The sequence below is a fragment of the Raphanus sativus genome, chromosome 3 (assembly GCF_000801105.2).
Source record: "Raphanus sativus cultivar WK10039 chromosome 3, ASM80110v3, whole genome shotgun sequence".
In the NCBI taxonomy this organism is placed as follows: domain Eukaryota; kingdom Viridiplantae; phylum Streptophyta; class Magnoliopsida; order Brassicales; family Brassicaceae; genus Raphanus; species Raphanus sativus.
Genome location: NC_079513.1, coordinates 1457532 through 1480792, shown reverse-complemented (window position 1 = coordinate 1480792; position 23261 = coordinate 1457532). Strand labels below are relative to the sequence as shown.

At 35.9% G+C, this 23261-nt stretch overlaps 4 protein-coding genes and 1 long non-coding RNA gene across 10 annotated transcripts; 3 read left to right on the top strand and 2 right to left on the bottom strand.

Annotated features, from left to right (window-relative positions):
• Positions 1–4941: 4941 nt before the first annotated feature.
• LOC108844060 (uncharacterized) lies at positions 4942–7320 on the bottom strand. 4 transcript variants are annotated; one of them, XM_018617259.2, is made up of 5 exons: positions 7189–7320; positions 5997–7016; positions 5767–5895; positions 5547–5682; positions 4942–5478 (listed from the first exon to the last, which is right to left on the bottom strand). In XM_018617259.2, the coding sequence occupies exons 2-5, from the start codon at positions 6758–6760 to the stop codon at positions 5137–5139; spliced, it is 1371 nt and encodes a 456-aa protein (XP_018472761.1). In that variant the 5' UTR covers positions 6761–7016; positions 7189–7320; the 3' UTR covers positions 4942–5136. The 4 variants fall into 4 exon arrangements, with proteins under 4 accessions (XP_018472761.1, XP_018472763.1, XP_056862127.1 ...); XM_018617261.2 differs by having other exon boundaries at positions 5997–6979; positions 7189–7290; XM_057006147.1 differs by lacking the exon at positions 7189–7320 and having other exon boundaries at positions 5997–6876; positions 6922–7140.
• A 122-nt stretch (positions 7321–7442) lies between these two features.
• On the top strand, positions 7443–10927 carry LOC108844512 (acyl-CoA hydrolase 1). Of its 2 annotated transcripts, none has more exons than XR_008943421.1 (16): positions 7443–7574; positions 7665–7760; positions 7847–7914; positions 8019–8150; positions 8241–8360; positions 8439–8516; positions 8632–8719; positions 8797–8909; positions 9009–9071; positions 9146–9201; positions 9278–9382; positions 9531–9587; positions 9752–9890; positions 10058–10106; positions 10380–10448; positions 10665–10689. XR_008943421.1 is itself a non-coding variant. In XM_018617776.2 (16 exons), exons 1-16 carry the CDS (start codon positions 7559–7561, stop codon positions 10740–10742), a joined length of 1290 nt encoding a protein of 429 aa, XP_018473278.2. In that variant the 5' UTR covers positions 7443–7558; the 3' UTR covers positions 10743–10927. The 2 variants fall into 2 exon arrangements, 1 of the variants encoding a protein (XP_018473278.2); XM_018617776.2 differs by having other exon boundaries at positions 9789–9890; positions 10665–10927.
• Positions 10928–11633: 706 nt separating this feature from the next.
• On the top strand, positions 11634–14061 carry LOC130509587 (uncharacterized). 2 transcript variants are annotated; one of them, XR_008943616.1, is made up of 4 exons: positions 11634–11968; positions 12093–13145; positions 13217–13385; positions 13448–14061. It is a non-coding gene; the product is annotated as an uncharacterized LOC130509587 (long non-coding RNA). The 2 variants fall into 2 exon arrangements; XR_008943615.1 differs by having other exon boundaries at positions 12093–13385.
• Positions 14062–14351: 290 nt separating this feature from the next.
• Positions 14352–15239, top strand: LOC108833064 (uncharacterized). The gene is made up of 2 exons (XM_018606516.2): positions 14352–14653; positions 14899–15239. The coding sequence occupies exons 1-2, from the start codon at positions 14488–14490 to the stop codon at positions 15120–15122; spliced, it is 390 nt and encodes a 129-aa protein (XP_018462018.1). The 5' UTR covers positions 14352–14487; the 3' UTR covers positions 15123–15239.
• Positions 15240–15434: 195 nt separating this feature from the next.
• Positions 15435–21955, bottom strand: LOC108847837 (NAD-dependent malic enzyme 2, mitochondrial). The gene is given in 19 exon segments (XM_057006057.1): positions 15435–15606; positions 15683–15797; positions 15875–15915; positions 15917–15938; positions 16032–16103; positions 16185–16239; positions 16315–16395; positions 16482–16554; positions 16647–16712; positions 16791–16865; positions 17006–17108; positions 17172–17208; positions 17211–17268; positions 17344–17427; positions 17512–17618; positions 17697–17757; positions 17835–17917; positions 18083–18282; positions 18414–21955. Coding segments are annotated over 19 exon segments (1410 nt in total). The 5' UTR covers positions 18419–21955; the 3' UTR covers positions 15435–15534.
• Positions 21956–23261: the final 1306 nt, after the last annotated feature.

The window sequence follows — 23261 nt, the reverse complement described above, 5'->3', positions numbered from 1 at the left end:
TCTAAGAATTCAATCATTACTGATGGCCTAACAGTGATAGAACAAATACACATTTTGCTGTGTTCGGTACATTAAGTTAATGATAAAAATATGTTAAAATGATGGACTGAACTAAAAAAACTCATCATTTGTTTTAGATTGTCAATCGACAATCAAATATATTTTTCTCGGTGATGCAAAATTGTGTGATTCATGTGTGATTCATGTTCTCGCCAAGTGATTCAATAGATTCTAAATACATTTTTGTTGTTTCGATCTCTTGTAAAATTTACCAACAATCTTATGTAACATCTAGTTTATCTCCAGTTTTAATTCTTGTATGATATTATCTATGAAATTACCGAGCTTCGATTGACTGCGAGAAGAATAATTGATCAATAAATGAACTGATAGTTCGCTTGCAATGCTCGGAATCAACTTTATAAATACACAAAGTTACCATTTTGATTTGTAGAATTTTACCGGATTATATTTATGTTGCTAACAAAAAAAAACAAGCCGATAGTTATGTCTCTTTTTATCCGTTACTAATGAATGTTGAATGTGGGTTTAAACAATTTCAACGAAAAATGTTTTTTCCCAGATTAGTGTTTAAAATTTTTACGTATTGCGTAAAAAGATATTTTTTTATTTGTTAGGATGGGTTCGGGCCTTCGACCTTAATCTTCCCTGAACCCTGTACCAACCTTCGGTCTTAATCTCCCCTAGATCCGGTATCAGCCTGCGTCTGTACACACATAATGGAGCCTAAGTTATACTGTAGTCAGTACAAATCGAATCCGGAACCGTATTTGCAGCTGCAAACCATTCACCACCAGACTAATTCGTAACGGGGCCTAAATCATACGTGGTGTAGAAAGATGTTTCAACTAAAACACCAGATATTTTACTGAAATTTGATGTTTTATTAATACGAAGAATAAGAAAACCTATAATGGAGCGAAGTGAGATATTTTAATAAGAAAATTTTTTTATCAACGAAGGCGTATTGATGATTTTTTTATAATAGGGGATGATATACCACGAGAAGAGAAAGTAAGCTATTTAAAGTGTTTTTCATATAGGTTTTCTTATTACGATACTTTCACATTAACTAAGGTTGATATACTAAAAAAAGGTTGTTACTTTAGTTTTGGAATAACCGACCTCTTCAAAATGAAAACCTAATAAATTATTGCGTAGTAAATTAATGTATAAACCCCCCTATTATATGTTCAAAAAAAACTCCCCTATTATATATACATGATATTGAGGTTAGTGTATAAATGATTCATAAATTACTGCATAATAAATTAATGTGGTTTTCGCACTAGTGATTTGACATTTTTTTTGAAAGTTATGATTTGACATTTGGATATAAAAATGTACAACATACATTTATGCAATAATGATCTACAGTGACAATTATGTGATTACTTTAGTAATTTATGCCCGTTTTAATAGAATTTGTGAAGAGGGCTGAGGTTATGACACATAAATATTGAAATATAACTCATAATTTAAAATTGTTCCTTAATTGATATAGAGGAAATATAAGTTACATGGAACTAGAAATAGGGCGTGGTTTAACCACATGTCCTTTTAACTATCAAACAACACGCCACCTCAGTTTTTTTGTTATAGGGTTTCATCACCATTTGGTATTTTATCCATCTTGTTATGGGGGGAATGAAACATATTTTAACTAAAAACGATGGAGCGTTGTTTTGTTTCTCATCAATGTCAACAATGATAACTTTTTATTACCCTATCTTACATTATATGACAAACAGAATCCACTTATACGTAGTTGCAAGAAAATGGAATATACTATTTGGATATTTAAGGTTCCAATTTCAATGACAGATTATATAAATGCGCATTTTCTCCGAATAATTCCATAATCTATACAATTAAGACGTAAGTTAAATATTGAAACAAATACAAAGCACTGTTCAAGTTTCTAGAACTTTTGTTTTGAGTAAAAGTTTTTAATTTAAAGCTGAACGTAAGTTAAATAATGTAATTCGGTCTTAATCTCCCCTAGATAGTGAAGTCTTTTTTTTCTTGTCAGCGTATTTATTTATTTCTAACTTCAAGGTACTATTTTGTGTGAAGTTCAAGCAGTAAAAAATAAATAAATTTGAAAGGCAAGAGAGACACTGGTGAAAATAATTATTGGTCTATCTGGACCATCTCTATCCACGAATCCCACATAATTTAGTAACGCACCACTTGTGGTTGCATGCATTAATTTCCATAACGACAAAACTTTGTGTTTAATTGTAAACTACATTATTTCCTTCTGTCAAAACATAACCACTGTAATCAATAATATCATATACTGTAGTATTTGTGTGTGCTTTCTATATTGTGTATTTTCAAAAATTAGTATTGAATATGTGCTATAGAGTCTAGACTCCTTCATATATAATAAATTTAAAATCATAGTCTGAAAGTCTATAAACTAATTTATTACATTAATTAATCTACATATAACAAATCATATAGTCTAAAATCCTATACACCAATTGGACACCACGATAAAAAGAGAAGTATAACAAATCAAAACATGGTACGAGCTACAGTCGTTCAGAAAAAAAAAGAGGTACGAGCTACAGAAGAGTGATCATGTCACGATAAATATAGTGAAATTGAAAATTTAAAGCCTCAATTATTTTGTTAAGACGCAGGGACATAGGCATTGATTACCCGCGACACAACTGACATTCAATTTTTTTGTTTGTACTATTTTTTTAACCACGACAATGCACGTCTTCAGATAATACATCGTTTATGGCAATCATCTTCTTAATTTTATTTTTAAAATGATTTACATACATTCGTGCTAGAAAACTAAAACAGTTTAAAAATACAACATACTCCATCACACACATGAACAATAAAACAATTTAAAATACAACTTTACATGTAGTATAAAGGTTTTTCATACGTATTAAAACTTTAATTGGTAAAACATTAGCATAATCACTATGTTTTTTTATCATCCGATCAATAGTTTTTTAAAAATTATTTACAAGGTGCTAATGTTTGCCAAATACTCTTTGTTCAATACTCATAAATGAAGATTTTGGTTGATCATTTACATATAAAATATATAAAAACTAAAAATAATTATATATAATTAATTTTTTATTTAATGATATCAAAAATTTATGCTTATATTCAAAATTTAAATTTATATATAAAACGAAATTTACAATAAAAATAAATTTAACCTTTTTAAATAATAATATTTTACATTTAAAAATAATTTAATTTATATAATAATATATGGTTCACTATTTTAATAACAAAAACATAGAATAATATATATTAGATACTACAAATATATATATATATATATATATATATATTTAGAAATAAATAAAATTTTATACCACATATTAACTTTTATAATAATATTATATATTCATCATTTACCACTTTACCAATCACATAATTAAATATATAAACGAAAGCATATATCTTCTTTAACATACTGATTTTATAGCACGCTGCTACTGCTTTATCATCAACTCCACCAATCAAAGTGTAAGAAAGTTATTAAATTTTCTTTTATACCATAATTTATACTCTATGTGTTCCATAATATAGAAGTTTTGAGATTTTCATATATTTTAATAATAAATTTACATTGCTAAAAATAACCTTTATTTAATATTGTAATTGCAAAAAGTTCAATTTATTTTAATAGTAGTTGTTTTAATTAATGTGGGTAAAACTACTAAACAAGCTTAAAATTGCAATGAAACACAAAACTTTTATCTTTGTAAAATAAAAATATCTGACAAAAGAAAACAAATCAAATTTCAGAATTTCTATCTTCATGGGACTAAGAATGTACATTGTTTTATTTGATTTTGATAGTTATTTAGCTAAAAATAGAAAAAGTGAAAAATTATCAAATATATGCATTGAAAATATAAAATAACACTTATAATAAAACAGGTCCATTTTAAAATGTACAATGACATTTAGAACAGGTGAAGTGATAAATGGAATGGAGGGAATAGAAGGACATTCTTTAAAAAAAAAAGATACAAGGACATTTGAAATGGAACAGAAGGAATAATAAATATTTTTTACGAGCGCATTGAGGGCCTTTTTGATACAGAGACTTGAGAGACACTTATTAACTCTGTGGGCCAAATAGAAGTTTTTTTCTCGAAAGCCTATTGATAAACCTTCTTTTTTTGTTAGTTAAACCCGAAAGTTGGTTAATGTTGAGGATTGACTTCTGGTAGGGAATTGTGGAGGGAGGCCCATGTACAGCACAAGAAACTCTTTCAGATGATTTGGAAGCTTGGACTTTAACACATGTATTATCTTAACAAACAACACTACAAGTTCACTAGGAATAGTTTGCCTACTTGAGCTACCCTGAGTCCCAATTCTCAGTTCAGTGAGATGATCTGTAGACACTTTGAGATGAACTGTTTCTTTGTTCTTCTTAACTTCAGGTTGTCAAGTCAGGTCAGTGTTGGAGACAGGCCCGGCCCATGGCACAAGCCACATAATTAGGGTCCAATCCTTGAATTAAAAAAGTTTCATTACAAATTTGTTGTGTTTATGTGTATTGTACGGTTTTTTTATATGGGCTTAGGACATTGTCAAAAATTTGTTTATATTGGTCTGGCGCTGGTTGGAGATGAAGGATGATACAACTTGCCCGAGAGAGTTGGGGGGAGAGAAACTGGTCAAAACAATCCTGTAAATGACTTACATGGGGAATGACAAGAAGCAAACATGTTTTAAGAGGAAGGACTTATGCACTGAATGTATGGACTAGTTTTAGGTAACAATAGGTTTCCCCATGAATTTTTTGAAGATAAAATCATCACTAAAACTGAAATTTTGTGGAGCTAAGGTATCATCCTTCATACCCTGCAGTAATAGAGGTGGATGGCCCAAGAGACCAATATCGAGAGGAGTGTTGGATGGAGTCAAAACCAAGTTTGTAGTAATACTAGAACATGCTACTGACTGCACAAAAGGTGCTGCAGCATCTTCACATCAGACATAATCCCAAATTCAATGAAGAAAATTCTCAATAATCTACAACTTCTTTTTTGCTTCTCTGATTCTATATTTCTACATGTACACCTAAATAAAACAAGATCTCGTGTTTCTCACCTACAACAACAACAAAGCTGGAGATTCCTCTTTCATATCTCCACTGTCATTATCATCATCATCAATAGGAAAATGACGATCTACAAACCGGTTCCATTTTCTTTTCATTCCCTTGAAGGACCACATGGATGGGGATCCTCCTGCAGAAGAGCTTTCTCCTTCTTCTTCTGTATCATGGAATGTTCCATACGAAGGTGATGGAGAGGACATAGGGATGTTCAGAGAAGCCGCCTTCACCATAGCCGCTCTGTATTCTTCGTCATGTTCCTCAACTACCGATTTCTGCCGCACGATTTTCTGCTCCACCGGTATCTCCATAACTGCTTCCTCTTCCACCATCAACTGAAAATTGTTCACATTTCATAAATCAACATCTTCCAAAAAAAAAGCTGAATAGAGGTACTACTCACATCGAGAGCTCTCTGTGATTCCCTTTGAATCCAGATGATGGCGTGATCCGCTGTGGCGTTACATGAGAGAACTAACTGGTCAAACCTCCCATCAACTGGAACAGCTGTTCTCACAACGGGTGGATATCTTCCTAATCTGCACCAAGGAAGGAGCATTCACTTTGATGCAACTTTGGAGTTGATGGACTATAAATATAAAAGTGGTATTAATAGCTACTACCTCAAGGGCTTGCGCACAACGATGTGGTATAACCTACCAGGTGCATATAGACGCCTTGTATCCTTGAGCTTCTTCTCCTCGAATGTGAATGTATCTTTCACACATGTGAGACACAACAGGCATGGCAAGCTTGTTAACATTGCAAAACATAGACCCCATGATTAGATTCTTCTCTACACACTTGATGATGCTTCTAATAATAATAATGTAGTAATAATTAAATCAAATACCAGATGATTGACTTGAAGACATCCTCCAGAGCTGTGGTAGTCCGAGGTAAGAAATCATCCTGTAGAACGACAGAGTTGATGACGTCAGCATAGGAGACAGCTAGATGGAGAGACATACACCTGGGAGGAGCAATAGCAAAGCATCTAATCCTATTCCTCTCAATGTTCCCCAGCCTCCCACTGTTCTGAACAAGAAACAAGACGAGCAAGGACACAACCCCTGCACCTAGAGAATGCCCAACAAAGGTCAAGGAATAACTCGGGTTCTCCTCCAGTAATCGATTCAAAACCTCACGCTCCTCCTCAAAGACCCACACGGCGGCCTTTAGCAACCCGTTGTGAACGTAACCTCCGTCAAACTTAGTCTGGCCAAGTTTGTTATCAAGCAGAAGCGCGTAATCGCTCTCCTTGGCCAAATTAAGCCCTCTGATGGCAAGCACAACGGCGTCGTTTTCATGATCCAGGTAGATCATGTAAGGGGTGACACGGCCTTGAGTCTGGTCATAGTCTTTCTTGAGGATGACGTGATGAGGGTCGAGGCCGTAGCCGCCGGGAGGAGCCCAGATAGGGTTGTGGAGATCGTCTTCGTAGACGGCTAAGATGAAGCGGCAGAGCCGAGGGATGGGGTCGAACTCATGGGAAGTGGCTAATCCCCAGCTCTCGCTCTCGTGGCCTGCTGAGTACATACATTTCTTCCACAGCCAATGGGAACAGCCCAAGCAGTATACACATTCAATCACAGGGACACAACAGAGTATCGACATGGGAACTGTCGAGCATTATATATATATATATTGTGCCGTAAAGAAGTCAGATTTGCAAAAGATGAGGGAATGAATCGGTAATGGGATGGGGATTTTCGGACAGAAGCTACTGATCGGAGATTGATCAGTGTGTGTGGCTCTAAGAAGAGAGAGAGAGAGAGAAGGGAATCATAAGCTGGTCGGATCAAGCTGGATATCAGGAATTTGTATCACGAGTGACTGCGAAGAAAAAGCATCAAAGTGATTTCAATCCTGGCTGATGAAAGACAAATTAAAAACACTAATTAGAGAGAGAGAGAGAAAGTAGACGAGTGTGATTTGATTTATCAACGAAAACTCTCAAGTCAAAGCCAAGTTCGTGGTAGTGGTTTACAGACAGAACCGATGAAGAAAGAGAGTTGTAAATAAGAAGAATCTAACAAACTCACCACAGAGAGATGCTGGGAAGATTCCATTTAGCAAGACAGCTAACAACAAGAGTGGAGAAGAGTCTGGAGGACTAAAAGACGTGCACTTTCGTCTTACTTTACTTAAAGAAAGCAAGGTAAGGAGGAATGATTTTATTAACATCGACGAGTCAGTCGGGTCATGAAAGGTAGATGGGCTTTTTAAGATAAAGGGCCCATTAAATTTGTCATATTCGTCCTCCACGCTCATGATTAACACGTTTCTCCACATGCACTCTAATCTACAGTACGCCCGAGCGTACGCGATCAGTACTTGTCCTTTACTTAACGTCACCAAATCCATTCATTCGATTGACTTTTTGCCGGCCAATCAAAAATAGTTTGGTGCCCCATGAACACTGGATCAGGTAAGTATTCCGTCTGCTCTGCTGGAGATCCTACTACTTGTGTCGTTCGATTGGGATGATTTTGGCATATTGGTCTTTGTTTTGAAGCAGAAGTAGTTGAGTTCCTTGGGAAAGTGGCCTTATTGCAGGGATTAAATACTTCTTCTCTCAATAGAATCGCCCAGGTCCTTGTTCTCAAGCGTTACGGTCAGTATCATCAATATGATTTTCTTTTCTATTATTATTATTATTGTTATAATGGTTTTTCCGTCCATCCACAATGATTTGGGCAGAGAGAGGGGATTATGTGGTGCGTAGAGATGAGGAGGTGGAGGGTGTTTATTTTCTCCTTCAAGGACAGGTTAGGTTCTTCTTTCTGTGTCTTTGGAAAATACTATATCTTTCAAAAAGGGTTTGTTTGTTTGAATAGTGTTTTTTTTTTTGTCTCTCTTTATGTTTTTGCAGGCTCAGGTTGTGGGATCAGCAGGAGATCACGAAGACGACTCCTCGGAGTTCCTCTTGAAACCATTTGATTTCTTCGGCCGTGGTATTTTTGGGAATGTTTACTCTGCAGATGTTGTTGCTCTCTCACCACAGGTATGCTTTTCTTCCCTTCCCTTCCCTTCTCTTCTTTCTTTATACTCTGCCTTTTGTTGACCTCCTCAATCATGTCTCTCTTCTTTTCAGCTTACATGCTTGCTGCTCATGTCTCACCATTCTTCTTTGCTTGACACCAACCCCATCTCTGATTCAGATAAGGAACAACCCTGTCTTGTAGAACGCATTTTGTCTCTCGATCCTTTAGATGTACGCATTCTCACCCCTTTTTACCATTCTCTTTGTGGAATCAATCCCTTTAAAACTATTTGTTGTGCTTTCTTGTAGCTGACTCTTTTTCGAGGTTTCACTATACCCAATGCTCCAACCTTTGGAAAGGTTTTTGGAGGTCAATTAGTTGGTCAGGTTTGTAATTACTACTCCTACGGCCTCATCTATCTTACTAACCTTGTATGTATAGCCTTTTTTATGTGCGTAGCTATTTATACCAAATGACTAGTGTACTCACGATTGCCTACAGGCACTTGCCGCAGCAACAAAAACTGTTGATTTTGCCAAGATTGTTCATAATTTACACTCCTACTTCCTCCTCGTTGGAGATATAAATAGTAAGCAAATTGCTGCTTGAAAACTATTCCTGCTTTTCTCCATGCATTTTTTGAATATTAACTCTTTTGCTTGGCAGTTCCCATCCTATACCAAGTTCACCACTTACGTGATGGCAACAGCTTTTCCACCCGAAGAGTAGATGCTAGACAGAAAGGCAAAACCATTTTCATCTTGTTTCCTTCCTTTCAGGTCTCTTTTTTATAACATTCCTCCAAATACCTCCTTGTTTAATTGCTGCTATAACACACACAACGAATTAACTTCTTCTTTTCTCTTGTCTAATTACAGAGAGATCAACAAGGTTTCGATCACCAAGAGTCGAACATGCCTCATTTGTCACCTCCTGAAACGGTAAAAATCATGTCTCCCATACTTTTGAGGCTTATTATAAAGAATGGCCCATCATTGTCATTTTTCTGCTGCAGCTTGTAACAAGGGAGGAGATGATTCAACGGCGTATAACTGATCCTCTGCTACCTCGGTATGTATGTATGTTGAAGTATTGTCCCAGAGCAATTATTTCAACAGTGAAATCACTTTTTTTATTCTCATTTCAGGGATTACCGAAACAAAATTGCAACTGAAAAAATTCTGACATGGCCTATAGACATTCGATTCTGTGAGCCAAGTTATTATACAGAACATACCAAGTCTCCTCCAAGGTCAGGTCATCATTGTTCTCTAAATCCTGATAAACCAATTATATTGTGGGCCATATTTCATTTCGTCACTCTTTACCACCAAAGCTAAATATTTATGTGTTTACTCATAGAAAAAAAAGAAAAAAAAGCTTCTCAACTCATCTTGCAGATTGAACTATTGGTTTAGAGCAAGGGGAAAACTTTCGGATGACCAAGCTTTACACCGGTGAGAAACTCTACTTCAGTGGTATCCTAAGCATCGCCAGTTGATATATTTGAAATGCTAGACTATTAGAATCAAGATCATCTTAGGTCATTGACAACTTCGGGGGGCTTTGTTTTGACATATATCTACTCAAGTGTTTACGAAAAGCTTTTGATTATGCTTAGGAAACTAAATATATTGGTGAATACCACTGTTGCACAGATGTGTGGTTGCGTTTGCTTCAGATCTGATATTCGCATGTATCGGTTTAAACCCTCACCGCAGGAAGGGCATGAGTACAGCTGCTCTTAGCCTCGACCACTCGTAAGCTTATTCTTTTTCTTTTCTTTTCTTTTAGCCAATTGTGTGTGTGTGTGTTTGCACTATTCTTGGAAACCACTCGTAATATAAATTCTACACTTTTAAAATATATGAAGGCAATGGCCTCAAGCGATTGTTTTCAACTCTTGTTAATTACCTTTGCATTGCAGGTTGTGGTTCCACCGACCTATAAGAGCTGATGACTGGCTGCTCTTTGTGGTAAGAATACAGTGATTTTCTGAAGAAGTAAATCCAAATGGTTGGTTTTTGTAAACTGAAACTCAAATTGCATAAAAACACTTGAACAGATTTGAGAGCCATAAACCATTTATATTCATGTGAAGATGCCACTGAAGGTTGTTTAGATTAGAACAAGTTGCTTGTTTAGCTGCTACTCTATGTTTGGTTTATATCCATACTACTTGTGTATTGTTTGGTTAACCAAATTCAGGACGAGAGAAATGTACTCACAAAATTAATGATCTTGTGCAGATGGTGACTCCCACATCATTCCAGAGTCGCGGTCTGACCACTGGAGAAATGTTCAACAGAAAAGGAGAGGTACGTTGTTTCATCCCTTTTACCCCAATAAAAGAGACATTATATACTAAGAGACCATTGAAGAAAGAAGAACCTAGTGTACTTGTGACAGCTCTTTATAATCATCAAATCTTTGTTAAGAAAAGTTATCTAGTTGAATACAATTATGGATCTCTTGTTATTGTTTTTGGTCAAGCGTAAAGAGAGTGTAATTTCTGATAACATTGACGTGGGCAGCTGGTGGTATCATTGACGCAAGAAGCTCTGCTAAAAGAAGCTGTGAATATTAAGCCCATCTTCGGCGCCAAGCTCTAAGTGACAGACCATAGAATTTATGCGACAAGAGTTTTTGCATCTGTTACATTACACCTCGCAGTCACACTCTGATGCTTAAATCATGAATCTATTATATTAAAATAGAGTCTACTGTTTGACAAATTGCTATTTAATTATTTTTTATAACATATTTGATTATTTACATTAATCAAGTACATCACACATTTATGATTCATAAATATTTTTTTATTTATCGTTTTAATTCTTAAAAAGTTAATTCATAAATACATCATATTAGCTTTTCTAAATTTAGTTCGTAATTTACAAATTAAACCTAAATTTAGCTCGTAATCTACAAATTAAAAGAAATAGTCATTTTTATTTCGAAATGCAATAGTTGATCATTTTCACTTCAAAATGTGTTATTAATATAAAATTTTATTAATTAATGTTGTTGTTTTTTGCTTAAAATAAATTAATGTTGTAATATTTTTATACATGTGTTAGTTATTTATTAAAAGTTTATGAATTTATATTAACTATAAAAAATATAAAGAACCTAGTATAAAATACAAATAATTTTGAAGTTAAATTTTTTTTTTTCCGTCAAGAAGTTTTTATATTGAAAGAATGGGCTAAGCCCAAAATACATTCCGAAATCCACATACATAAACAAAGGCCGTAAACCAACAAGCCCAAAACATATTCCGAATACTAGGTTCTTTATATTTTTTATAGTTAATATAAATAAACTTTTAATATTTTTTAAAGTCATGGTTTTTAGAGTGAGAAATATTTTGAAACTTGGAAGAGTTCTACAAACTTCAAAATAAACTTTTTTGTTGACAACAAACGGGGTCGTTTAGTGGACAAAAACTTGTAACGTCATTATTAATAATCTATTACTATAAAGAAGGGTGTATCCTTCCTGTTGCGACAGCTAGGACGCCACGTCATAAATAAGGCATGTGCGACGTCGACACGTGTCATATCTTACCAATCCGCTGCGTTTCATTAACTAATCTGTGCAACCGTTTGGGCTTTACTCTTTTATGGGCTTCATGTTAATTTCGTTTGGGTTGGTCGTTTTTTTTTTGTCACAGGGTTGATCATTTTGTTGTATCCAACCTTTTGTTATTAGACATAGATGAAGTGTCGCATTTCAATTAGGGTTAATCCCAGCTCTTCTTCGTCGCCTCCCCAGCACCAATGTTGCTTTGTTCTTCTCCATCGCTCTTTCATCTTCTTCCTCAGATGCCAAAACGGTACCAGTAACTGAAACTCATCTTAAAACCCTCCATTAAATCTCTTACATACGATTCCTATTCAATGCGATTTTTCTGTTTCTGAAAAGCGATTTTTCTGTTTCTATGGAAATTTATGTTATAGAGTTTGCTTAATGCTTGAGAGGATTGAACTAATACATTCAACATAACACCGACTGAGATTATACGGCGGTGGTATGAACATGTTCAGAACTTCTGCGGCGACCACCTTCAACGGAGGGCTTCTTAGAAATTTATCAACTTTCCTGAAGCGTCAAAGATATCTCAAAGCGTCCACAGCCATGGAGAGATCCAAAGTCCAGAGTATTATACGGAGCCAATCGTGCGTTTCCTTAGATCTTTTTCTTTCATCTTTTTTAAAAAAAAATTTTGGTATGCTTACTTCCTCTGTATTCTTTTACTGGAATTCTCTTTGTCTTCCGGTGGTTTCACGGCGGATCCATCACTTGAGTTTAAGGTTGTTCATAATGTGGGCTCCCAAATAATGGATTTGACAGGTTTTAAGTATTTTTTTCATGCATAAAGCTTGGATTCATATTTAGCTATTTAGTAGGAGAAATGAGTACTGAAGAAATAATTAATATATTATCTAATATTTTCTTGCACAACACATTATTTAGCAACAAATCTGTTTCTAAGAGAGCTACATATGTACGTACTATGTAATTCCTAATTTAGTTTTCTTGGTAAATCAAGTTTTGATTTAGAAACATTGCGGCTATCTCTATAACTATGCAGATCTGTGTGAGAGTATATGATTGGGCAATTGATGTGTCTTGGTTTTTGCAAGTGTTAAGGAATTCATGTTGTTTTCTTTGTGCTTCTGAACTCTTATCTTGATCCAGAGTACAAAGACTACATAGGTAATTTGATCAACACTCTTTGTGCATTTTCAAAAGTTACATATCAGTTGATTATTTTCTTTGATGTCCTGTGTTATAATCCCTCAACATTATAGAGTGTAGAAGTTTAGTAGTCCAACAAGTTGATCACATATAGAAAATATTGAACTGCTTTTTCATTGTGTTTAAAAGTATCCATTATTCATACTTCATCTGTATGAATGATGACATGCCATCGGGTTTGACCGAGAATGTATTACAGCGGACGTAGCGCTGGTTTAACTCCATTGGTGCAGGCTTAGCAATATCGCCAGGTGATGTAGCTTTAAAGGTTTCTAATCTTAATCCCAACTTCTCATCAGCCCCTCCATCATTCACCAAACAGATTTGTGGGCCTACCAAAATAGAAAAGCAGAAACGTTTATGCAGCTTATTTGCCATTTCTGCTGGAGAACAGAGGTAGCTGCTGCAAATACTGAAGGAAGCTGAGAGCTTGACTTCTTGAACGGCGTCAACCTTGGTTCTCAATTTCCAAGTCATTTTTCAGTTCCACGGTAAATTCTTTACTCTTTAGTTTGAGATATTATACCATGCTGAGTGGCTATTTCTTTGGTAGTTTTGCTGGCTGTTTTAGATTGCTAAACTGGAATATGAAGCTAGAGTGGAAATCATTGTGAAGGATGGCTTTTGTCTGATAAAATGATGCAAATGAGTGATGGAAAAAGGATAGAAGCATTGCAAAGGACAAGAATTCTGAGACAACTGTGAGATCTACATATTTACATTTTGATACTACGGAAACTTAAAAAATCTTTCATCAGTTTTAGACTTTCACCCTAATTGATTTATGCCCACAATCTCAAACAAGTAAGACATCTGCATATATTCTAACAGATGTGTGTTTCTTATGTTGTCTCCAACATGTAACTAATAGTGTGATCTTTCTCTTTCTTTTTTTGAATATTCGGTGGCCACAATCAATGATTTCCAAAAAGCTTTTATATCTAAAGAACTATGATGCTATGTATTTTCCTCCATTACTCTATTCCAAACTTTTTATACCTTTCTATCGGAGGAGCTCCATTTCTAACATTTCCAGACTTTGTCACTCACTTTCTCTATAATTGACTTAAAAGTAATTTAAGTTTGGCTCCATTTTCTTAAATTTTGGTTTTCTGGGTTTAATGTAGTTTTGAAGTAAATTGTAAACTCAATAACATTATGCAACTTATCGGAACATGTATATTTGTTTTGTTTGATTCTTTGTAAATGGACATCTGACTCTAAAGACTAATTACAGTTAGGTTAGAGAGTACACCAACGAAAGTATAATTTTAAAATGAATGGTAAAACAATTAGTTACAAATGTTTTTAAAAAAATTGTAAACGTTAATGCTACTTAAATTAAAAATAAAATTAAACATTTAAATAAATTTATACTGTTATTTTATTTATTCGTCCGCCCGTAGGGCGGGTTTACCCTAGTAATAATAAAAATCAGAGTCGAAAGAGAGTAGAGGAGACGCTTCCTTGTTGACAAAAAGAAAAAGAGACGCTTCGTTAATCGTTAATAATACGCTCTCTCGTTCGCTCTCTACCTTACTTTTCGAGGCACATCAAATCTGAAACGGGTTTCAAAAATTGGGAAGGGAATCAATGGCGGAGCATGAGGTGGAGAAATTGGAGAGGGAAGTGAGGGAGATGGCGAAGAAGATATCAGAGTACAGGAATACCCTACCGGATCACCTCAGCAACACCCTTGACATTGCTTCCGGCTCGGATCCTATGCCCTTGTCTTCTGAGCGCCTCGCTATCCCACCAGGTTTCCCTTTGTTTTTCCCTTAATTTCCAAAATAAAAAAAAAAAAAAAAACGAATTTTGAATAAGCAGATTGAAAAATTAGGGCTTTTTGACATTTTGGGTTCATTCAAGAGAGGTTAAATACATCTCCTACTCATATGGGACATTTGAGGAGATTAAATACAAATTGATTATTATTACTCTTTTGCAGAGTGTCTTAGAGTATGATTGTTTCTTTTTTTTTTTGTAAATTATTATTTGATGCAGAAACACAAGCAGCACCTCTTACTAGGTTAGTAGGAAGTGAAGAGCAAGAGCGTGAACAGAAAATGGTTCAGCTCAAGGATATTGTGTCTAGGAACGCTGAAAATATATCTAAAGCTGTAAAGAGAGTGCGTGAATGTGCAGACCGGATTCACAGACTCGATTCTTTGGACAAAGGAACAAGAAGAACCATTCACCCTGCTTTCACTAGGCGCAGAATTAACTGACGACTCCCTCCTCTTTATCTCTCCTTTCTCCTTTAGATTCTATTCTCTCTTAAAGAGCTACTGCTGATTTGTTAAAAGAATATATATATGTTATCCTACATTAATTGTGGCTGTGTACATCAATCTCTCTCTCTTTTTTTTTTTTCTTAAATCACAAAAGTATCCTAGCTACATCTTCATTTTGCATTATCATATCAAGTTATCTAATCATTCATACACAATCTTAACTCCTCATGTTCTTGTTGTTAAGCCCTCTTTTGGCACTGATTTAAAACATTATCATCACTGTTTTTTAGAGAACATATTTCGAAATGAAAGAAAGAATGTTGTTTTTGTTGATCGCAAATGATACAAGATTATTCCTTGTTTGTTGGGGTCTTTTGGAGAAAGAGTTCTAAGAGTCACTATTTGTCTATTTCTCGTGCACGATAGGGCTGTAAATTGGAAACCACATGTTCCTTGTTATGTAATCAACTGTCTCCTCCTGTTGATTCAAACCCAAAGATGCAATCAGATTCTAACTTCTAGTAGTAAGTACATTGGTGGTCATGTTTTGATACCTTAGACATGTGACTGAGATCTCTGGGACCAACATCCCCATGCCCTTCTACTATGTCATCGCATACGGCAGCTCGTAGAACAGCTGCCCCAACCTCTGCTATTATGTGTCGGATGCTGCAATTTTGTTCCAAACCGTTTTTTAGATAACTAAACATACGAGAGAATGAGAGGGAGTCAGAGGAAATTAATACTTGTTGATTGAAGGGTAAAGGATGCCTTTTTGGACTTCTTCCGTCAGTCATGTAAGAAGCAAGGCTGCATTATATATTTTCAAAAATTATATAAATTTAATCGCCAGTCTTACTATATATCATAAGAAAGAAGAGAACCAAATGCAAATCTTCTTACCATTCAGCAGCTGCTAGCAGCATTCCATCAGTCACAATCCGTGCACCGGATAGAAGAGTCCCTAACCCGATCCTGTACAGCACAGTTGATATGAGCTCAACTTATGGATTAAAATGTGACTCAATGAAACAGCTTTCAAGAATCAAAACGAACCCGGGGAAAAGGTACATGTTGTTGGCCTGATTCACATGCCCAACGTTACCATTCTCTGCAAATGCGAAAAAAAAAATGATTTTTTCTTTCCAAGATTTTCAGCAGCTAGAGTTAGAAAAACCATAATCACTATAGCATACCAAGTTGAATCCACTTCCAAAGACTATGTTTTCTCCGGCGTGCTTAAAAGCATCAGCAGCAGTGCACTCGGCTGTCACACAAAGCAAAAGTTTTCAGATCAGATCAGATCTTTCAAGGAAAACGTTACATCATTTTGGAAAGACAAAACACACAAACCATTTAAGGTGGGATTCGACATAGCAAAAATGGCGAGTTTGCATGAATCAGATTCTCGCATTGCCTTGAGGACCTTTGCATAATTGAAAACCAGTAAACCATAGAGGTCAGTACAACAGTTGACTAAAATATCATGAAAGTTTGTTGAAATCAGGTTTCACCTACTTCTTCATTGAAGATGCCACCAACTCCAGATAAACCAAGAAGAACATGTGGCCTCACTGTCTTTACCTTAACAAATTTGTACAAGGAAAACATGACAACATTCTTATGTCTCAACTATCAAGAACACATGAGGCTTAAGTTTACCACTTCAACGATACTTGCTCCCTCACGTATCTCAGCTGGTGGGTCAAGTTTTGACCTCTCCGTGGTGACAAGACCCTGAAGCACAATCGGAGTCGTTTTCATACATTTATCCAAGATCTTATGAGGCAATCAGATGAAGAAAACAATATGCAGAAAATGGATCAATTTTAAAAATGTTTTTGATGACGTCAAGTAAGGGGATGTCAGAGACTTACATCTTTATCTATCAGGTAAAAGTTTTTAGTTGCTTCAGCGAAGCTGATGCCAGCCATTCTCGCAACTGCCTGTACTGCCATCTTAGTTACACCGAGACCGGCACTTAAAGGAACATAATACAATATTAGTAACAGAATTTTCAAGTGTATTAACCAAGTAAAGTACCTTCCAGCTCCCACCACAACAATCTTTTGATTGACAAAGGCCGACCTTGGGCTCTTACAGTTCCCAATAGTCCAGCGAGAGCAACACCAGCAGTTCCCTGAAGTAACCTATTGTTGTTAAAAAGAGTTGGTATAAAGTAAAAAGGAGCAGAAATTGAGAGCCACACACCTACCTGGACATCATCATTGAACATGCAAAACTTGTTCCGATATCTTTCCAAAGTTTCAAAAGCCCATTTCGCTTGGAAATCTTCAAACTATTATATGATGGAAGAAAAAGAAACATTTTTCGTCATCATTACCACACCAAAAAAGGTATATATATAATCCAAAGACGTAACCTGTACGACAGCCTTAGGCCAACGAGTGAATGCAGCTTCCATAAATTCATCAATAATCTCAAGGTACTCATCTCCTTCCAACCTAGGCTGTTTAAGTCCTAATAAATCTGTAAAATGAAAGGGAAGTGGGGTAACACATCCATAGAAAGTGCATCATCATATCGACTAATCAGAGTATAGCTTACAGAGAGGATTCTGTAGGAGCTTTTGATTATTGGTGTCCACATCCAACATAATTGGCAAAACCTGAAGAAGAAGAACAAGGAGATGAAACCTGTGTCTTATAAAAAAAAAACAGAACATCTGGTGAAGGGTCCACATACTCTGAGTGGATTGATTCCAGCAGCAGCGACGTACATGTCAAGCTTTCCAATAGGAATACCAATACCTTGGACGCCAAGATCTTCTGTATGTTTGGTAACTAATTCTCGACAGTGATTACTTATAGAACTAAAGAAACTGAAGGCAAAAGACACATAGCACATCTATTAAAGACCAATTACGATTCCGAAAATAGAACTCCGACGAGAAAAACAAACCAAAAATATTAACCAAGTGAAAAGAAAATAACCTGAACTCTTGGCGTGATCTTTGAAACCCAGAAGAGAACTACATGCAAAAAAAAAAAAAGATAGAAAGATGGAGTTAGACGACATGGTAAGCTTGTTCAAATGGAAAAATAACATTAAATTCTTGTACTGATCTTCTGTATGTTTGGTCACTAATTCCGATAGTGTGTAAACACAATGAATTTGTACTACTGAGGTCAACCTGCATAAACAAAACAATGATTAAACTTAAGAGTCGAATGTATGTCTAAACTAGATCAAGGAAAAAAAGCATCATATACATAAAGAATTAGAAATACGCATAACTGGAACAGAAGAAGGATAAATACTTACCTCATCTCTCAACACTAGGAAGATTGTGTTGATGACAAGGAACAGAGGCAGCCAAATCTCATTTTCATTCTAGAAACTCGGCAGTTCTTTTGTTTTTTTTTTCTATTTGGTTTGAGCATTTTCATTAGACCTGGCGCGAGGCCTTTTGTGTTTAACTTAAGTGACCAGAAACCTCATCATTTGTATCCTTTAGTCTCTTGGCTTTCATTTAGCTTGAGTGACTAGGATCTCAAGCAATTCCAGAGGATAGAGTAATTAATAAGGTGTGACAGCCTCATTTGCATTTTAGCATTATGGGACTTTCGTTTGGCTTTTAATTTCACTTGAGTGACTAGGATATCAAGCAACTCCAAGTGTTTAACTCTGGTAACTAGTAGGAACTTTTCAGAGAGGTAATTAAGATTACCTTGTTACGAGGCATTTGTTTAAAGGCCGAGTGACTAGGAAAACCGAGTTATGCATGGAAATTCCGCAGGACAAGCCACATGTGTTCTGTCATCAGGGACATTTCGGAAAGGTAATTAGAATTACCTATAGTACGAGGCATTTGTTTATCTTTGTGACCAGTTTACCACAGGAACAACTCTTTGTTCAATCATTTTGAGATTACCTTGTTTCAGAGCTTTTGAGACTAGAAAACCATGGGACAAGCTCTGTGTTCTATCATCAAGGACATTTTAGAAAGGTAATTAACATTACCTTATTTGCTTATAGCTCGGTTGATTAGAAAAGCCAACTTATTCAGGGACAAGCTTGTTCGTGTAGAATCAGGGACATTCAAGCAACTCCAAGTGTTTAACTCAGGTAACCAGGATCCAAAGTAGCCCAAAGGGACAACCTCATTTGCAATCTAGCGTTAGGTGACATAGGGACGTTTCAGAGAGGTAATTAAGATTACCTGATAAGCTCACTTGAGTTCTGTCGTCAGGGACATAGGTAATTAAGATTACCTGATTTCGAGACATTGGTTAAGAGCTGGGGTGACTAGGAAACCGAGTTAGGCAGGGACATTCTTGACTCTACCGCATGACAAGCTCACTTGTTTTCTGTTATGAAGCATTTGTTTATAGCTCGGTTGACTAGGAAACCAACATTACCAGGGACAACACATTTGTGTTATGGTAGCAGGGACACTCCCAGTTCTACTGTGACCAGGACATCGTGGGAAAAGCTCCTTGTTTCAGAGCATTTGATTATATCTCTGAGACTAGGAAACAAGTTCTATAAAAAAAGCGGGACAACCTCATTTGGGTTCTGGCATCAGGGACGTGTTAGAGAGGTAATTGAGATTACCTCGTTTACAAGTCATTTGGCAACATGACAAGCTCGCTTGTGTTTTGGCATCAGGGACGTTTCAGAGAAGTAATTAAATTTACCTCGTCACGAGTCATTTGTATAGAGCTTGGGTGACAAGGAAAATCGACTTATTCAGAGACAAGCTCATTTGTGTTATGGATCATTCATAGACATTCTCCACTAGGGCAAGCTCTGTGTTTTATCTTCAGGGACATTTCAGAAAGGTAATTAAAATTACCTTGTTTCATAGAATTTTCATTATAGCTCTGAAACTATGAAACGAGTTTTATAAACTTTGTTATGGCATCAGGGACATATCAAAGAGGTAATTAAGATTACCTCGTTAGAGGCATTTGTTTATAGGACTAGCTCTATTGTGATATAGAGCCAAAGACTTTCACAATTGTATTGTCACTAGGAAACAGAGGGGCAAGCTCTTAGTCCTATCATCATGGACACTGAAAGGTAATTAAGATTACCTTGTTACAGAGAACCGTGGGACAAGCTGCTCTTTGAACCATGGGACACTTCAAAGAGGTAATTAAAATTACCTGCAGTACGAGGCATTTGTGACTAGTTAACCACAGGGCAAGCTCTTTGTTCAATCATCAGGGACATCTCAGAGTCATTTGTGTTATTCAAAGAATCTGAACAAGCTCATCAGGGACGTTTCAAGGTAATGACTACCTTGATCCTAAGACGAGGCATTTGTTTATAGAACCGTGGGACAAGATCTTTGAACCATGGGACACTCTTCAAAGAGGCAATCTGCAATACGAGGCATTTGTGACTAGTTAACCACGGGTCAAGCTCTTTGTTTTGTTCAATTATCAGGGACATTTCTTTTATGAAAGGTAATTAAGATTACCTTGTTTCAAAGCATTTTGATTATAGCTCAGAGACTAGGAAACGAGTCTTATAAACAAACGGGACAACCTTCTCTTTGTTCTGACATCAGGGACATTTTAGAGAGGTAATTAAGATTACCTCGTTATGAGTCATTTGCTTATAGCTCGTGAAACTAAGAAACCGTGGGACAAACTCAATGGCATCAGAGACACTTTAGAGAGGTAATTAAGATTACCTCATTTTGAGTCATTTGCTTATAGCTCGGGACAAACTCAATGGCATCAGGGACATTTTAGAGAGGTAATTAAGATTACCTCATTTTGAGTCATTTTCTTATAGCTCGGGACAAACTCAATGGCATCAGAGACACTTTAGAGAGGTAATTAAGATTACCTCATTTTGAGTCATTTGCTTATAGCTCGGGCAACTAAGAAACCGTGGGACAAACTCAATTCACATTGTGGCATCAGGGACATTTTAGAGAGGTAATTAAGATTACCTTGTTATGGATCATTTACTTATAGCTCTGGCAACTAAGAAACCATGGGACAAACTCAATAGCATCAGGGACACTTTAGAGAGGTAATTAAGATTACCTCGTTTTGAGTATAAATAGAATAAAATAAAACTCAACGCTAAAGACATAGAAAACAAAGCGAATTTGAAAGGGAAAAAAATCAACATACAAAGAAAAAAATGAAACGAGTAAAACTGAAGTTGATAAGATAAAGAAAAGACATGTTAACAGAAAACAAATTAACTATAGAGGGGTGAATACTAGAAAAGACAAGCTATAAGAAGTAGTACTTGTTTTCAAGCATTAGTGTTCTTATAGTAAACCGATTATTCTTACTTTTTTTATAAAAAGTTTAAAGAAAGAGGAAGTACGGTACCTGGGGAAGAAAGGTGTTGTGAGATAGAATAGAGACTGACACAGCGGATCCTTGTCCTGCAGATCGAAACCGTGGAGCCTCGAGGAAGATCTGCAACCTGTCGCTGCAAGTGGATTTCGAGGGTGAGGAGAGAGTCGAGATCCCACGGAACGAGCTCGAGACGCAGTGAGGTCTGGTTCGTCCCTGTCAGATAGGATATGCGGATTGAAGAAGACGACTCTGCACGGAAAAAAATCAAATTAAGGATCGTGGATTCACCAAGATTGCGACTTTGAAGAAGATCCATCGGAAGGATCGCAATGCAGATTCAAAAACCCTTAAAAATTGAAATAAAATCCCTAAATAAGCACCAAAAAGTGAAATAAAAAATCCTGAATGTCGAAATTGAAATAAAAAGACTAATGAAATAGAAGGAAAATGGTATAATCGTATAGAGAAACAGAACAGAGTAAAGCTAGAGATGATGATTCGATGATCTGTCTCCTCCGGAGAAAAAAAAAGAGTAGAGAGAGAGATTAATATTATTTCTGATCTAGAAGACGAGGGATTTTTTAAATAAAGTATTTGGTTAGGCGGCGTTTAAAACGATGCGTTTAACTTGACTCTAACTCTAACGGTCAATAGCTTTACATACAGCTGTTTTAATTGTCGCACCAAGAGTGTATTACAACGGCTAATTTTTGTTTCTTTGGAATTTCTCGAGTATATTGAACGTTTTTTTTTACAAGAGGAGTAAGATTGGTTATCAGGTAAATAGTTTTTCTTCTTTTTTGATATATATTGATATCTTACTATTATATTTTTACTACAAAATTCAACATTTTTAAAAAAGTTAATAGCCATAGGTGTAATATAATTAAAAAATTTGACAAATAGTACTAAATAAATTCTTAAATTATAACTAAAACATTTCTAGTTTTTAGGAAACCTAACATTAATTATTTATTCTCTCTTTTTAGGAAGCGCGACAAAACAGTATTTTAACCCTCTTCTCCGGCGTTTCTATTCTCTCGGAGTGGAGATTATTATCTCAATGTTTGTGTAAGAACTCAATATATAAAGAACTCTCTTTATTAGCTTAAGAAACTTCTCAAAACTCAAGCACTCAAACACAAACTATAAAACTCATAATCTATGCAACACTCTTGCATCTTATTATATAGTCAATATAAATCCTAAACTCTTAGGTATTAACTATCCTAATCCTAACTCACTTAGGATTGCTTTAACTTACTCCCTAAGTTAACTTCATGTTTATCTCCAACATTCTCCCCTTTAAACTTGAAGTTAATTTCTTCAATGTCTTGAACTCCCACTAGTACTTTCATTTCCTTGAACTTGATCCTTCCTAAAGCTTTAGTTAGGATGTCCGCCTTTTGTTCAGTTCCTGGAACATGTTGAACATCTACTAGCTCATTCTCGATGCACTCTCTAATGAAGTGGTAGCGCTTGTGAATGTGTTTGCTACGACCGTGAAAAACCGGGTTCCTTGTAAGTGCAATAGCTGATTTATTATCAAGCTTAATAACGACTCGTTCACTTTCTCCACCGATGACCTCTCCCAAAAGTTCCTGCAACCATATAGCTTGTTTAGCAGCTTCGGTTGCTGCCATAAACTCCGCCTCACATGATGATAACGCCACCGTCTCTTGTTTTTGAGAACACCACGTTATGGGACACTCGTTTAGGTAGAATATGTGACCGGTTGTACTCCTTCCATCATCATCATCGATATTGTGACTTGAATCACTAAACCCTTCCAACCTTACCGTGCTTGCTTCTTTGTATACAAGCCCTAGCTTAGTCGTTC

Coding starts and splice junctions, on each gene's coding strand:
- LOC108833064 (XM_018606516.2), top strand. CDS start 14,488: ATGGCGGAGCATGAGGTGGAGAAATTGGAGAGGGAAGTGAGGGAGATG. Junction 14,654..14,898: donor GCGCCTCGCTATCCCACCAG/GTTTCCCTTTGT, acceptor TATTTGATGCAG/AAACACAAGCAGCACCTCTT.
- LOC108844512 (XM_018617776.2), top strand. Junction 8,151..8,240: donor TTGTTGCTCTCTCACCACAG/GTATGCTTTTCT, acceptor TCTTCTTTTCAG/CTTACATGCTTGCTGCTCAT. Junction 9,588..9,788: donor GATGACCAAGCTTTACACCG/GTGAGAAACTCT, acceptor ACTGTTGCACAG/ATGTGTGGTTGCGTTTGCTT.
- LOC108844060 (XM_018617259.2), bottom strand. CDS start 6,760: ATGTCGATACTCTGTTGTGTCCCTGTGATTGAATGTGTATACTGCTTG. Junction 5,896..5,996: donor GTCTTCAAGTCAATCATCTG/GTATTTGATTTA, acceptor AATGTTAACAAG/CTTGCCATGCCTGTTGTGTC. Junction 5,683..5,766: donor GTTGTGCGCAAGCCCTTGAG/GTAGTAGCTATT, acceptor TCCTTGGTGCAG/ATTAGGAAGATATCCACCCG.